This window comes from Suncus etruscus, chromosome 7 (assembly GCF_024139225.1).
Source record: "Suncus etruscus isolate mSunEtr1 chromosome 7, mSunEtr1.pri.cur, whole genome shotgun sequence".
NCBI lineage: Eukaryota > Metazoa > Chordata > Mammalia > Eulipotyphla > Soricidae > Suncus > Suncus etruscus.
In genome coordinates this window covers 28,673,826-28,689,929 of record NC_064854.1, presented here as the reverse complement: position 1 = coordinate 28,689,929, position 16,104 = coordinate 28,673,826, and the positions used below count along the sequence as shown (strand labels likewise).

Genomic DNA, 16,104 nt, shown 5'->3' with positions numbered 1-16,104 from the left:
TGCTTTACAAAAAGGAGACTTGTAATTTGGGGTTAGCAATAGCTGCCTATAATGGAAGAAAGAGAAACAGCAAATCCTTAGGCTCCTCGCTGTTACCCACCTAATCTATGACAGATCCTGTAAGATAATAATGGCTCAGGCGAGGCTCAGAGCCTGAGATGAGCTCAAATCTTCACTTCCTGTGAGGTGTTTGCTCACTCACTTCCCTGCCACAAAGGTGACCCTCTATAATTGTATAGGACAGAATTTCTTAGGAGCCATATTAACAAAAAACAGTTCTTCATAACTTGAAAGAATCAAGAATTCTAATCTGTGGCCAGAGGTAAAGCAATAGCCTTGCATGCAGAAGGATGGTGGTTCGAATCCCTGCATCCCATATGGTCCCCTGAGCCTGCCAGGAGTGATTTCTGAGCATAGAGCCAGGAGCAATCCCTGAGCGCTGCCGGGTGTAACACAAAAAACAAAAAACAAAAAAAAAAGAATTCTGATTCATACCATTTAATACAAGACATTTCAAAATCTAGCTTAAATTGATAAAGTTAAGAATAAACTATTCACTGACATGATCATTTACAGAAACATTCATCAGTTAATTGAAAGCCAAGTGTGCATAGTGTTTTTTTGTTTTTTTAATTTTCTGGTTTTTTTTTTTTTGAGGGAAGGTCACATTCAGTGGTGCCCAGGGCTTGCTCCTGGCTCCGTGCTCAGGGATCAATTCTGGCAAGGCTCAGGGAACCATTTGACATGATGGGGATTGAACCCTGGTTGGCTGCATGTAAGACAAATGCCCGACTTGCTGTGCTTTGCTCTGGTCCTGGAATAGAACAACTTTAATAAGTTATTTCTTCTTTCAGAAATATAGAAGCTTGTAAAGGAAACTTAGGAGTGATTATTTGTATCACAAAAAAGTTTCACTATTTAAAAAATATTTCCAGTCCTGATCCATTTTTCCCCTTTTAATCTAATGATTGATTCAGTTTGCAAAACCACCTTTTAGGATATTTACCAGATCAAAGGTAAGAAATCCAAGAGGAAATATTTTGGAATCACCCAATTTTGGTAAATTAAAACATTCAAGACTCAGAGATTTTTCCTTTCTTCACCCAGATTATGGGCTACCAAATGTGAGTGAATGAGTGTTTGTGTGTATGTATATGTGTTAGGAATTAAACATAATTAATTTTACAAAATGCTATCTTTGTGTTATTATTTTGGGGCCACAACTGCCAATCCTTGGGGAACCACATGGTGCTAAGGATCAAATCCAAACCTGCACTCTTGAGTTCTCTTCTTGTGCTCAAATGAAAGCTTGCACGGGACTACAATGTCTATAGCAGAGAGACTTTCACAGAAGTCATACAGGCTGAAGAACAGTTTGAAAACCAGTATTCTGTTCTCCAGGTCATTGTCAAGTCTTTAAAAGTCACCCCAGTACATCGACCCATGCCTGCCATGATTTCCGAAACACATTACAACCTCCACAAAGACAGTTAAACTCTCAATGTCAGTCAGAGTTTTGCTGCAGATAACTGAATGACTCTGTCCAACATGAGAAAGCAAAACTAGACTTAATCTGTGGAGCTGGAGAAATAATACATTGGGTATTGGCACTTGTCTTGCATGTGACCAACTTGGGATTTGCCCCTGGATCCCATATGATTCCTTAAGCATGCCAGAGTGATCATGGTATGCAGAGCCAGGAGTAAATCTCCAAAGGGCTGGAGTGATAATATAGTAGGCAGAACATTTACCTAGTATGCATTAAACCTATATTTGATCACTGGCATTATATATGATCCCTTGGGTCCTGCCAGGAGTGATCCCTGAGCACAAATCCAGGTGTAAGGCATGAGCACTGCCAGGTATAGCCCCATAATAAAATAAACAAACATACAAGAAACAGGTGAAGGCTCTGAGCCCCACCCGGCCTCCAAAAATAGATTCGTCCGGTGACTTGCAGAATCACTGGCCTGACTTTTCACTGCAAAACATGAGACAAAGAGGAATTTTCCTATCACCCTGAACAGGGTGACCTTAAGGTCATTGTGTTGCCTTGTTCAGGTCCATCTGCACTCCCAAGTCTAGAAAAATGGATATCTTGTACTGTCTCAGTGCTATCAAGTGAGTAATTCTGCCTTGTGACTTTATAAAAATAGCTGAAGAAAACTCCAGAGTTCCCCCACAGTGGCCTTGGTTTCTGCCTTCATGATCCCAGAACCTTCGGTAGCCTATGCTGGTCTGCTTCCCAGTCTCTGAAGTAAAGGCAGGTGGAGAAGATTTAAGTGGACTCTGCCAGCGCTACCAGAGGCCTCCACCCCCAACTATGGTTTTTCCCTGCTAGAAAAATGGTTCTGACCTTTGACAGTACCTGAAAAGGACAGAAAAGTGCCCCCAATCTATCAATCTGCTTTGTAATGTTCTATTGGCACTTTTTCATTTCTGTAAGATAACATTTCAGCCATCATTAGAGCAGAGAAAAACAATAAATGTTCCACATACTCTATACAGCAAGCAATACTTCTTTTCATTTGTCTGTTTTTGAAGAACTATACCAGGTTATTTGGTCATGCTCATATAATCTAACAGGAGTCACAGTCTATCCCCAAAAGCCTGCCACGTTGACTTCATCACTTTACCTGAGGGAACAATCCGGCAACTTTGGGGGGGTATTTTTTTTATTGGTTTGTTTGTTTTTTTGTTTGGGTCACATCCAGTACTGTTCAGAGCTTACTGCTGACTCTGTGCTCAGGGATCATATCTGGAAGGCTTCAGGTAGCCATATAGAGAGCCAAAGATTGAACCCAAGTCAGCATCTTTCTCACTGTACTCTCTCTCGAGTCCTCATTCTGGCAACCATGGACCTACTTTTTCTTAAATCCTTCCTCAGAATGGTAACCCTCAGTTACAACAGGGGGATAGCCATAAAATAGCCAACTATTCCTCAGTTTGGTGAAGTCCACATCCTTCTGTGTCATGAGTAATTCTTGATCACTGAGTCTAAGTATTGAGAAATAGTAACACCGCTGCTATTTCTCTATCATAGGGCTCATCGGGGAAGTGGCTTTCCCCAATTGAACCTTTCAGAATATGGTTCACAAGCATCCAACCAGAACAAGGGAAAAGTTGTTGTTTTTATGTCCACAGAAGTTGCCTTTTGAAACTCCTGAGGCACACAGAATAGTGGGCATATCTTGCCCATTCCTGCACTCAAAGGCCAATCAGTGGAGCAGCAGCCTTAGGTCCTGCCTTTGCCACATTCATGACAGGCAGTAAAGATGAAAAGGAACCGATTCCATCATTAAAACCCAGAACTAATAACATCAGCAAGATATTTTTTCATGGAAATTATTTCTAAAACTAAACTCTAGTGCAATTCTATTTTGGGACTTCCCTTCTCCTCGTCTCTATTTTCATGGAAAAGAGTGGTGGAAGGAAATGGCATCAATTCTACGGAGAACTATTTCATTTGGGCTCTAGATGGGAGAAGTGGCGGACATAAATTTGGTGACATAAATTAAGAGCTGCTAAAGTACGTTCCTGTCTTTCCCCTTCTGCTCTGAGTATCTCCAGAAATGGCCAAGGGCTTATGCGCTTCACTATTTTTCTAGGCCCTGCAGTCCCAGAAAGCTACGCAGAAGTCCACACCCAGACACAAAGTTCTCATCTTGCAGGCATTGCGGAATCCATAGGGATTAACAGTTACCAGCAAATGCTAACTTCCTCTCTCCCTTGTTTCCTCTTCTGAAAGCCTCTTGCAAATGTCCAACCCAGCCTCTCTGCCTCCCATCCATTGCTGAAACGTGCTAGTGTGTTAGTATAATAAAAAAGGTGAAAGTATTCAAGTGGAAAAATTATTGAGCAGGCAGGTTTATCTCCAGGCACAGGTTGCCTGATGGGAGGGGCGTTCCATTACCAGCTTCAGTTCCACCTTCTAGACTAGACTAACATGGTTTCCTGGGGGCAGGACTTTTAATGGAGATGATCTCGCGAGAGTTAGACACCACGCATGTGCAGAAGCACACTCGGGCCCTGAGATTGCCCAGTGACCTGAATTCCAGGCTCTGTGGTTGCACACAGTATGTGATATTGGCTGGGAGACAGAGGAACTAAGGGGGGCATAATTCTAAGGGCTCCCAGAACTCAAGCACTAGGAAAATAAACATTTTAAAGGGATATTAAAAATAGTAATTAAAATGACGATTATAAAATGCAAAATGACAATGTATAGTTCCCCAAAGACACCATGGGTTTCCATACGGCACCAATGTGGATCTAGAGGAAGTCAAAGTTTCAAAGTCTCCCATCTGGAATGGGTGAGGAATCAAAATTGAGATTCAAGGTCACAGAATTCCTGCTAGGCCCCCTCTCCACCTCCTGGCCCTTCTCTCAGGAGAACCTATCTTTCCTGGACACGCAGGTCTGCAGTTTAAATAAAGCCCAGACAGGGGGATTTCCTTCTGGAACACAAGCCTTCACCCCCAGCCCCTGAGAGAGATCGTATTTAGATACTCCTGACTCATACTTTCCTGTTTATTTCCCACCCCAGCTCAACTGAGTTACTCAGGGGGCCAGGTGCAGCCGGGTGGACATTCCCAAATTGGCCACAAAGAGGCGAACAAGGGCAGGGCTAATCCCACTGGCCTAGTGCCAACTCCATTCCTCTTTATGTCATCCTTTGTTTTCCTCTGGGGAGTTATGGAAATCACAGACCAAAAGGGCCTGTTTTGAGGGCCAGAGAGAGAACTCAATAGGCTGGAGAGCATGTTTTGTAAACAGAACAGTGAGATCTGGTTCCCCTGAGCACTGCCACCTATGACCCCAGCACAGATGAGCAAAGTAATCTCTGAGCACCACGGGGTGGTGTGGCTCCAAAACCAAAGAAATAAACCCTTTGGGAGCCAGAGGAATAAACACGTTGCTTACATTTTTTTGGTTTTGTTTTGGGCCATACCTGATCGTGCTCAGGGCTTACTTTGGCTCTGAGCTCAAGGAATGACAGCATTTTTAAACATGACCCTGAGCTTGCCAAAACTTGACAGCAAAGTGTGTCAAGAGTTACACGGAATGTTTTGCAGAAGCACAGCTGACCTATGGGAAAACGCCAGCCACTCTTAGCAATTCCAGGGCAAGGCTGCCATTAGCTCCTGCCGCTTTTCTACCCTGGGGCTTGGTTCCTGATCAGCGCCAGCATCAACCTACACTGCCAAAATGCACTTGGCACAGGGAGAAATTCCTGCTACAAGACAAAGGGTCTATTCTCAACACACTCGGTATCCTCCAGGTATGGGGGAAGGTGCACAGGTGTCTTTGTTGCCTTTCTTTGCTTCTGTAAAGCAGAAGCCATCTTTCTGGAGACCCGTAACTCCTTCACTTCCTGTAAAGCACAAGGGAGATAAGAAATCCTACTCCCTTGGCTGCCTCTTGTGCCCCACCTCTAGCATGAGTGCATCTAGGAGAATGCCAGATAGAAATAGAAAGCCTAACCTGAAAGTCCAGCCTGCGAATGCAGAATTCTGTCATCTTACTCCACACCCCCATTTGTTTGAAATCACAGGTGTCAAGGTGGAACCCTGAAGTGGCAGATTAACCAAATAAACAACTCATTTGGGAGAGAGAAATAAACCCTCATGATCTCTATATTTTTTGTTAAAAAGCTAGGAGAAAAAAAGCAAATATAATAGACCATGATTGCTCATTATGAAAAATCAGGTTGGCTGCAGAGATAGAGCTGGAGTTAAGGCATTTGCCTTAAAAGTGGTTGACCTTAGTTTGATTATTGGTACCACAAATTATTCCTTGAGCACCCCAGGAAGGATCCCTAAGTACAGAGTCAGGAATAAGACCACCAATGTGACCCTAAAACCAATAAATAAACATAAAAGCCCAATGAAGGGAAGAACTGTGCTATGCAAGATTAAACCTCCTATATTCTTCATTTTGTGAGAATAGTTTGTACTTTTTGCTTCTTAACCAGTCATGGGTGTACTGGCAACATAGTACCTCTTCTTTCTGAAACCATTCCAATCCCACATCTGCCCAGGTTTCTGAGACTTGGGAGGATGTTCCCCTAAAAATTAAGGAAGCTCATTCTGCACAGGTTATACACCAGGATGACAGACAAGTCTTTTAAAGACTGAATTCAGCTGCTAACACTGCCCAGGACCAAACACATCCAGCCCCCAAAAAAGTTCCAACTTGCTGCTGCTTATTCATCTGGAAGATTCCCGGATACCTGATGTACATCTATGCAATTTCTGAGTAGATAGGTCTTTTCAAATGAATATTCATATAACAATGGAATTCCAGGAATGAGTTGAGAAATATAGAAGTACAGGCATAAAGTGATAAAGAGGCACCAGAAACTGCAATCAAGGGGTTACCTAGAGATCTTTCTTTTGTCTGATTGGTCGACCTCACCACCGGAAGACTTGCTCGTGTCCGGCTACCTCTAGAAAATGGACTTGGAGCTTCTCCTTCAGACATGGCTTCCAATGAATCTCCAGACGTCTCTGATAAATGCTCCACTGGGTCGCCCAAATTGGGAGGTTGAGGACTGTGGGATAGTTTTGGGCTTCTTGTCTGCAAAAGACATTTAAAAGAAAGTGGAAAAATTGTCTATTATTAATCAGGCCAAAAGGAGTTTCAAGTCATCAAGGTCTGTTAATCAGGAAAAACAATATGGAACAAAGGGAACAATAATCTCATGGGGAGGACTGGATATAGAGTCTGGATGGATTCCATATAGGACTGGTATGAGTTTTGTAAGTTTTAAAAAAATGATTTATGATTTCTAAGAAAGCTATTATGAATTTAATCACTGGATGTCTACTCAAAAAATGCCGTTTATCAGGAAGTGAAGAACAGGAAATTAGGATGGGAAATCAATTCCTTCCACCAAATTCCAACAACTGTGAGTGTGTGAGCTTTTAGTTATGTCCTCATATGCACTCATTCCACAGTAAACTAAACATAACCAGGTTCTCATAGTAAGTGTTCTCAAAATCAGTAAATTAAGATGGCAAGGGACATACTGATGTTTCAGTTGAGGTTTTTATTTTGACGTAGAAACCCCATTCTTGCTTTAAAGAGATCTATAGCATCTCACACATGCACAAAATACAGCATTTCTCTCTTAGTATCCACACTACAATGGTAGAGCATTAAATGTTAGACTCTATAAATTAGATTAAAATTAATTTGTTGAATATCATACTCAAGTATGATAACTTGAGTTGTACAAAGACCATAGCATTGAGTTATCATTCAAGACCATAACAAGCTGGGAGATAAGTTAAGCAAGCAAACAGACATGTTGCCCGATGTCAAAAATTTCAGGAATTAATGGTAAAATTAATGAATCACAACAACTAACACAAACTCATGGATGATTATATATAAAATACAAACTGTGTGGTATATTTATTTATCCTTTCAACAGACACCCCCCAGCGTGTTAGATACTGGAGATAGAAAGATACATAAGACCAGACAGACATGATCTAAACAGTGGATTGCATAGTTAGAGAACAGACATTTCAGACAAAGGTACAGCAGGAGTGCGTAACTCAGATTGGTGGGGTCAGTAATAAGGAATTTTATGTCTTCACAAGACATAAAATATTGATTTTAAGAAAGTAGAAAGTTGGGAGAATAGGGATCAAGAGAGAGAGATAAAGCACTTCAGAGCATAGGGATAGCAAGTGAGTGCTGCAAGTGATCTACATGACCAGAACTGACTGAATAGCACAATGACTTGGTGGGTGAAGTCAGACTAGATTACACCCAGCCTTGCAGTCATAGTAAGAGTTCTTGACTTGGACCAGAGAACTAGTACAATAGGTAAGCCATTTGCCTAGCATATGGTTAATATGAGTTTGATCCCTGGCATCCCATACAGTTCCCTGAACACTGCTAGGAAAGATTCCTGAGCATAGGCCCAAGAGTAAGCCCGAGCACCACCATTTATGGCCCCCAAACCAAAAGTAACAAAAGACTCCTGGTTTGATGTGATGGAACCAGAATGCTGTTGGCACGGCACAGGTAGATAAAGGGTAAAGGGACCCAGATGAGATACATTTTCAGGTCACTCAGTGGAGCACAGAAGTCGTACACATGAGGAATATCAGAAAACCACCTTCAGTAGTAGTTGGGTGAAGTTAAAAGATATATTAGTTCAGCATTTCCCTCTCACAGAGCCCACACCAGAAGTGAATTACCTGATTTTAGGCCTTCTCAAAGGTAAACACATCTGAATCAAACAAGGTGGGGATGGGGGAGATATTCTCAAAGATGCCAAGGGGTAACAAATAGTCCCTAGCAGCCAACTGGGCTTCATAGTTCTTAATATATATACACATTTTTAGAGGATATTAATGCATTTTAAAGCAGGGCACCAGTGTCATAATTGTCAAGGCCAGACTGCACTAAACAAGTGCAACGCCTAGGGAGGCAAAAAGAGTTGGATATTTAAAAGGTTTATTTTACTTGTTTGAGGCTCTGCGAGGCTGCCTTGACATTATAATGATGACTGGACAAAGTATTGCTGAAACTTATGCGGTTTGCTTGCTTGGACTTGGGCTCTAGAACTCCTTTGAAGATCACTCATGCATTTCAGGTAATCCTTTAAGGGTGGAACAGTCATCCCTTTTTGAAGCTCCATGGACAAGGAGACTCTTCTCAGCAAGAATAGTGCTGCCATATCTAGACAGTGCAAGTTGCCACTTTATGTGGAGCTTTCAATAGAGGGAAATAGGTAGCTTAGCATAGTGCCCCCATCCTCCTCACACGTAGGATGTGATTTCCAGAAGGCTGCTAGCCTGGGTGTTCGATAGAAAATGCTCAGCTCATGGACAAGCCAATCTCATGGCCAGAAAGAACACTATGAAAAGTTCCTGTTATCTATTTGGTTCTATTTTTCTGTTCAGCCCCCACCCCAAAGTGAATCAATCTCAGACTGATTTACTATAAAATCTGTTTCTTTTATGGAGATTGGGGTTAGTTTTGGTAAACTCTAAGAATATTATAACTATTATTATTTGGACCTAGACTGAGAGTATAGGGATTACAACATCTGTCTTGAAGACAACAGACTCTAGTTAAGTCCAGAGTAGCCCATGAGCACAGTCAGGAGCAGCTCCTGAGCACTACCAGATTGGTCCCCAAATCTCAACCCTCCAATTAAAAGTATTATTCACTTAGATAACCCCTAAGATTTAGATACTCACAGCTCTTAAGTGAAGTAGCTATCTAGTTAATATAGCAGAATATCAAGCTAAAAAAAAATCCTCATTTTTGACCTTAAAAATAAAGAAAAAAGTTCCGTTTAGGGCCCGGAGAGATAGCACAGCGGCTTTTGCTTGCAAGCAGCCGATCCAGGACCAAAGGTGATTGGTTTGAATCCCGGTGTCCCATATGGTCCCCCGTGCCTGCCAGGAGCTATTTCTGAGCAGACAGCCAGGAATAACTCCTGAGCACCGCCGGGTATGGCCCAAAAACCAAAAAAAAAAAAAAAAAAGTTCAGTTTAGCAAAAATAGTCAAAAATAATTTACAATCTCTACAATTTGGTCATCTTTGTAGCCTACGGCAGGGATCATCATGGTGGTAGTATGTGTTAAGAAATAAAGTTGTTTTGGGGATGGGAATCCCCCCTGATTTTATGTAAATATGTACCTAAAATGTTATTGTCAACATTATGTAAGACACTATGATCAAAATAAAAATTATATTAAAAAAAAAAGAAATAAAGTTGTAAAAGTGAAAGCTTGCTTTTTAAAAGCAAAACCCTAAAGCATTCTGCACCCAGATACTCCATTCCAAATATAAACTCCTTCTCCCATTTTTGGGTGGCATTTACTTTCCCACTGTAAACCGTCATTGCATATTAGCAATCTCCTCACACAGTGCCCTCCCCTCGACTGCTAGCTTGCTGCTGAGGCATCATTTAGTGCAGAAAAGAGACAATGGAAATTGCTGACAGGCTTGTCAGATACCCTGTGATTTGATCTATGAAAAAGAAAAATCAAGAAGCACATGGAGCAGAGACTCTTCTGAGATCGGTGCTGAGCACTCGGGTTAGCAGGACTGGATGGGGTCCAGGAGCTCCTCAATCATTCCAAGGATGTATGTGAGAAAGCATGGTGGGCAGTTGATTGGAAGCACCAAATATGTCATGGTGAGTGCAAAGGAGTTTTGGTGGGGAGAACTGTTGGTATTCAAGAGTGGGTTTGTGTTGAAAAGAGCATGGTGGGAGGACTCTGAGGGTGCTCTACACTAACTCAGCCACTCTGTCCACTCAGGAACAAGCCAAGAGGCTTTAAAGGACTCCCACCCCTGCCTTCTCCAAGCCCTGGGAAACCAATGCCAGCCTCCTGTCTCCTCTCAGCTACCACATGTACCCTTAGAGAAGTGAACCCGTGTCCTCAGACATTCCAACCCTTTGTAGGACTCTATCTCCTGCCTTCTCTTTAGTCATTCTGAGCACCCAAAAATGCTTCCCTTTAAGAATCTGGTTTTGCAGGCTTCTTTGAAGGAGTTCTTGCCCACCCCAGTCACTGTTCCCCTTTTCTTCTTATGAAAGGGGTTAAGTCTTGAATCTGTGTGACCTGCATCTGGAATCTGAGGGGATCTCACTATCTCTTTTCTTCCTTCCTTCCTTCCTTCCTTCCTTCCTTCCTTCCTTCCTTCCTTCCTTCCTTCCTTCCTTCCTTCCTTCCTTCCTTCCTTCCTTCCTTCCTTCCTTCCTTCCTTCCTTCCTTTCTTTCTTCTCTCTTTCCTTCCTTCCTTCCTTCCTTTCTCTCTCTTTCTCTCTCTCCCTTTCCTTCCTTCCTTCCTTCCTTCCTTCCTTTCTCTCTCTTTCTCTCTCTCCCTTTTCTTCCTTCCTTCCTTCCTTCCTTCCTTCCTTCCTTCCTTCCTTCCTTCCTTTCTTCTCTCTTTCCTTTCCTTCCTTCCTTCCTTTCTTTCTTCTCTCTTTCCTTTCCTTCCTTCCTTCCTTTCTCTCTCTTTCTCTCTCTCCCTCTCCTCTCCTCTCTCCCTCTCCTCTCCTCTCTCCCTCTCCTCTCCTCTCTCTCCTCTCCTCTCTCCTCTGTCTCTGTCTCTCTCTCTGTCTCTCTCTCTCTGTCTCTCTCTCTCTCTTTCTCTCTCTGTCTCTCTCTGTCTCTCTCTCTGTCTCTCTCTCTCTCTCTCTCTCTCTCTCTCTCTCTCTCTCTCTCTCTCCATGTAGCCTGAGAAGAAACAGCTGTGAACTGGATTCTGTTGAACATTTGAGATGTTATGGGAGGCAAGGGCTTCTGTGGGCAGGGAGAGGGAATGAAGAAAAGAGGAACACTGGGAAGAGATGAAGCAGAGAAACATGAGAAAAACAGAGAAAACATCCCAATGGGAGAGTCTAAAAACGTGGAGGATGAAGGACATCAACTTTTCAGTTCGAAGCCAGGCACCATCGATTGTTCCCTAAGTACTGCCATGCATGATACCTAAGCACAGAGATAGGAGTAAGCTCTGAGGACAGCTGGGTGTGGCATAACTCCCCAAATTATGAGGTAGTTACAATATAGGTTTGCTAAGGCCAAAAGACACCCTCTCCTGCAAAGATGACTCTATGCTGTCGTATTTTTTTACATTTCTAAAAATTACTTTATTTAAACACCATGATTTACACAGATAATTTGTATCTGTCATTCCATGTTCCACCACCAATCCCACCACCAGTGTAAAATTGCCTCCAAATTTTCACTCATTTCAAACCCTGCCCCCCTGGCAGGCACAAAATAATATACTTTAAATTACAGCGAAAGAAAATTTGTGAGAATAATTATCTTTCACAGTGAGGTCAGTAAGTCATTGTCAGATTTACTAAACTATTTTGTTGTCTTTTTTTCCTTAAGTGAAGCAAGGTAGTTTGTGTTAAATAAAATTTTCTTAAAGGGGCCGGAGTGGTGGCACAAGCCATAGGGTAATGCCTTGCACACGCTGACCTAGGACAAACTTAGGACAATCATCCAGAGTCTCATATGGTCCCCCAAGCCAGTAGCAATTTCTGAGCGCATAGCCAGCAGTAACCCCGGAGAGTCACTGGGTGTGGCCCAAAAGCCACTATATATATGAGAGGATAGAAAGAAAGGAAATGTGTTCAGGAGAGAACACAGGCTTCTCCAGCTTGGAAATAAGCGAGAAAAGAAACATTATAGATAAGCAAGTGACATTTGCTTTGTACAGTGCAGTGCTATTCACAAGCCACGATCTTGTGAAACAGCTCAGGTGCCCACATACAGATAAATGGATAAAGAAAATGTGATTTATAGACACAATTGACTACTAAACAGCTCTAAGAAAAGATGGGATCCTACTATTTGCTGCTATGTGGCTAAAACTGGAAGATCACAGGTCGAGTGAAGTGAGTCAAAGGGAGAAGGACAAATACCAAATGATCTTTGCAGAAACAGTAAAGGAATAAAGATGGCCAATGCCAGAAGACTCTGAGGGGTCTAAAGGGGACCTAGAGACAGTAATGAAAGGAAGCTGGCACTTTGCAAGTTGGTGTGGCATAGCAACATGATATGCCTGTAACATACTAAAACAGTATTATAAACTATGATCATACATATTATTATAAAGTAATATATAAAGTAGCAAGAATGGAAGCACAGTTTTTTAAAAGAAAAGGGAAATAAAGTACTTGCACAATTCAGACTGGGCCTAAAAATAAGTAAAAAAAATAAGTGGGAGTTATGTTCTCATTTTGGCCCCCTTAAAGTCTTCTGGTCTGGCCTCGCTTTTTTTAAATATATTTTATTTTTTGCTGAAACATAATATATTTAAAATCCAATATAAATACCTTTATAAATCACAATGACTTAATAAAATGTAAAACAAAAGCTCAACTGCAAAGATGGCATTTTCAAACAATACTAGAGTCTAGAATTATATTATTTAAGCCTTTTAATGATTTGTCAATAATTATGCTCTCTCTGGATATAGGTCTATATATGTATATTTTTTTATAAAAAAAAAGGCAAGAGAAAAATCAACAGCAGATATACACTGCTAATAGTAATATCAAACATTGACTAGGCCCCCTCAAACAAAAACAAAACAAAATAAGGAGAGGACTAGAGTGATAGCACAGCAGATATGGCACTACTTTATACACAGCTGACCCAGCTTCAATCCCAGGCAGCCATCCCATATGGTCCCCTGTGGAGGAAAACTGGAAATACAAGGGAGTGTTTTTATGAGACCCAGGAGCTCTGGCCTGGTCTGAAGCACAAGACCAGCACCACTACCCCAAGGAAGTGGATAGCTGGTCCCCACAGGGGAAATGGAGTGAAGAATGGCTCCCTAGAAGGATGAAACTCAAGGGCATGGGGGATAGATTTCACTCTCTGCTTCCTGGTCCAGGTTACCAGCCTTTCTTATCCTGTTACCAACATATTCTTTATAGAGATTTCCCCCAAATCATCAGGTGATCCCAAATCTACAAATCCAAATGGAAAGTCCTTTGAGGAAAAATGGAAGGCGTGGTCTGAGTATGAGATCCTGAACCCTCACTGCCTTCCTAGTCTTCTCTTCAGAGAGAACTTTCTACAGCTGGAGAAGTCACCATGCAGGCTTCCTGTTTCCTAGAAATTCTGGTTTAACTGAAATGCCCTCCAGATTACTTAATCCACAGCATTTTCTCTACACAAGACTGTGCCCAGCACCAAGCTCTTCTTTGAGATACAATTGTTCTCAAGACAGAATTGCACCACATCAATTTTGAAAAGACTTTCTGTACTTGGCATTTTATTACCATGCTGAATGTTCACCGGGAACATTATATGAAGGGAGGGAATGTATCTTAACTCAGCAATGCTGACATGCTGAGAGACTAAAGCTGAAGGAAAAAGCAAGTGAGAGCTAGAGGCACTGATGATGTGTTTCCATTCCCACATCCAGACCCTTCTAATTCTCAATGGAAATGCAGAAATACAGAGTCCAAAAAATGAAATCCAATAATGTCACTTGATGTCAGATGAGCTGAGGGAACAGCGAGGTGTCTGGCCAGCTAAGGCAAGTACTTTACATCATATAACATATTTTGAAAAGAAAACTCACCATTGGCTTCCTCAAATTTCACTGCCTTCTAATGAAGGTCCAATTTGCATAGAGTTTAGAGCTGGAATGAAGCTTCCCACATGCCCAAGTATTTAGAAATTATTCCTTATCCCAAGATTCACTGATGTCTTGCCACTTGAACCCCAGTCCTTGCCCCAGTGAGGCTTTTGCCTCAACCCTTGCCAACATTCTGACTTCAATTGCAGACTTTACAGTGCTTCAGAGCTCTTAGGAAGCTCTAAGTAAGAAACTATTCGAATCTGACACACAATGGATTAATTATCCGCACACTAGATATTCTCAATCTCCCTGCTGCCCTTTCCTTTCTCTAGTATTGGGAGAGTGAACAAATGATCACTAGGAGAAGTTGAAGCTTCTAAGTTTGCTGATTAAATCCTTTCTATAATCTACCAAGCATTTTCTCTTTCCATACTTCCTGACTCTTCTAGTGTGCAAAGTGGAAGGTGTCTGCTGGGGTTAGAACTGGAGAAGGGACGAAAGAAAGCAACTAACCCTGAGGCCCAGCTGGTTTCTACTTGCCCCCTCCTGTTCTGATCACCCCCTTCCAGGTGGTCAAATCAACGGAGATCTTTTCTCATTGGGCCAGTCACCTCCAGGTGAATCTTAGGACCAAATGTGCTTCCAAAGTAATAGCTCCTGAGGCAATTTTCACATTTCTGTGATAGATAGTAAGGAAAACAAAGCCTAGACTCTCCTCAGTGCTATTTTGGCAGATGCTAATCTGGAGAATAAACTTTGGACACCCATAGTCCTAGAATGTGACAGGTGAGTGGAGTCTAGTTTATAATATAAAAGTTGAGTGCCAGCAATACTATCCTGCTATTAAGATAAACACACTTATTTCTGGTACATCCAGGTTCTTTATGTCGCCAAACACTAAGTTCATTACTAAATTTCTTACAAACATTTTAAGTTCCTTACAAAGGGCACATCTATGTACCTCTTTCCCATTTTAATGCTGACTTCACACCATGCAAGTCTACAATACTTAGAAGTGTCCCCTGACTTAAGCTGTGCTCTGAAACCCAGCATCTCGTTTTCCCAGCTTAGATAAAGGGAAGACCTTTTCTCCAGGATGTATTTTGATGATGGAACCCTGATAAACTCAGTAGATACCCTATTTCTTCAAGTGTAATATTTCAACTGCACCCGCCCTTTTCCCACTGAAAAAGAATGCTCAGGCATTTAATTTTTTCTTTTCTTTTTATAATTTTCACCTGTGAAAACAGAAAGATGTTTGGTCTGGAGTAAAATAAGATGATTCAGCAGTCAAACAAAATACAACTGAATCTTTTGTTTCTACTGTCTTTCTTCCCTGTGGACATTACTTCATTATCGGAGCAGAAAGGTGGAAAGGCTGAGACGCGAAGTGGTTACTATCCATGCTTCTCTGTCTCTAGTGTCTAGAAGTATCCTGTGATTCAAAACCTCTGTACTGAGCCAGAAGAGCCAGGTGTGAGCTTCTGCCCACCCATTGCCAACTGTGCCTATGTAAAGTACCCTCCTCCAGATGTTAAGGAAGAAATGACAAGAATGATTCTATGGAGAAATGCCAACCTCTTCCTGATTGAAGGAAGCACTCACCACACAGAGACTCCCATTTGTGTTATTTTATGTCATCCTTTGAGATGCTCTTAATTTATCTTTGTCTTGGTAGTTATCGGCAACAAATGAAAACAATGGGGGGACATAGTACTTTTATACCCAACTTCCTGGGAGAATTGACAAGTTTCATGTTCTAAGAGTTCCCTGGGAAAAGGAATCCTAACAGTATCTTTTTCATGGGGGTTGATGTGGTGGGTCAAATCACACCATGGGTGCTCAGGGAACCATATAGTGTTGGGCACTGAGTTGGTACCTCCCACATGCAAAATATGAACTCAACCCACTGAATTTTCTCTCTGTCCCTCTTAATAGTCTTTATGTTAGAGGCAACCTTGAAGTCTCTTTCCCAAAGCTGGGTCTAGAAAGCTATAGCATTTGGAAACTGA

The 16,104-nt window shown here is 41.8% G+C and overlaps 1 protein-coding gene across 3 annotated transcripts in view; it reads right to left on the bottom strand.

The window, feature by feature from the left end:
• Positions 1-16,104, bottom strand: part of KIAA1217 (KIAA1217 ortholog) — a 742,062-nt gene that overhangs the window by 141,361 nt on the left and 584,597 nt on the right. For all 3 annotated transcript variants that reach the window (XM_049777747.1, XM_049777749.1, XM_049777748.1), the window contains one exon: positions 6,381-6,579. In XM_049777747.1, coding sequence (XP_049633704.1) covers positions 6,381-6,579 — 199 coding nt within the window. The remainder of the gene's footprint in view (positions 1-6,380; positions 6,580-16,104) is intronic.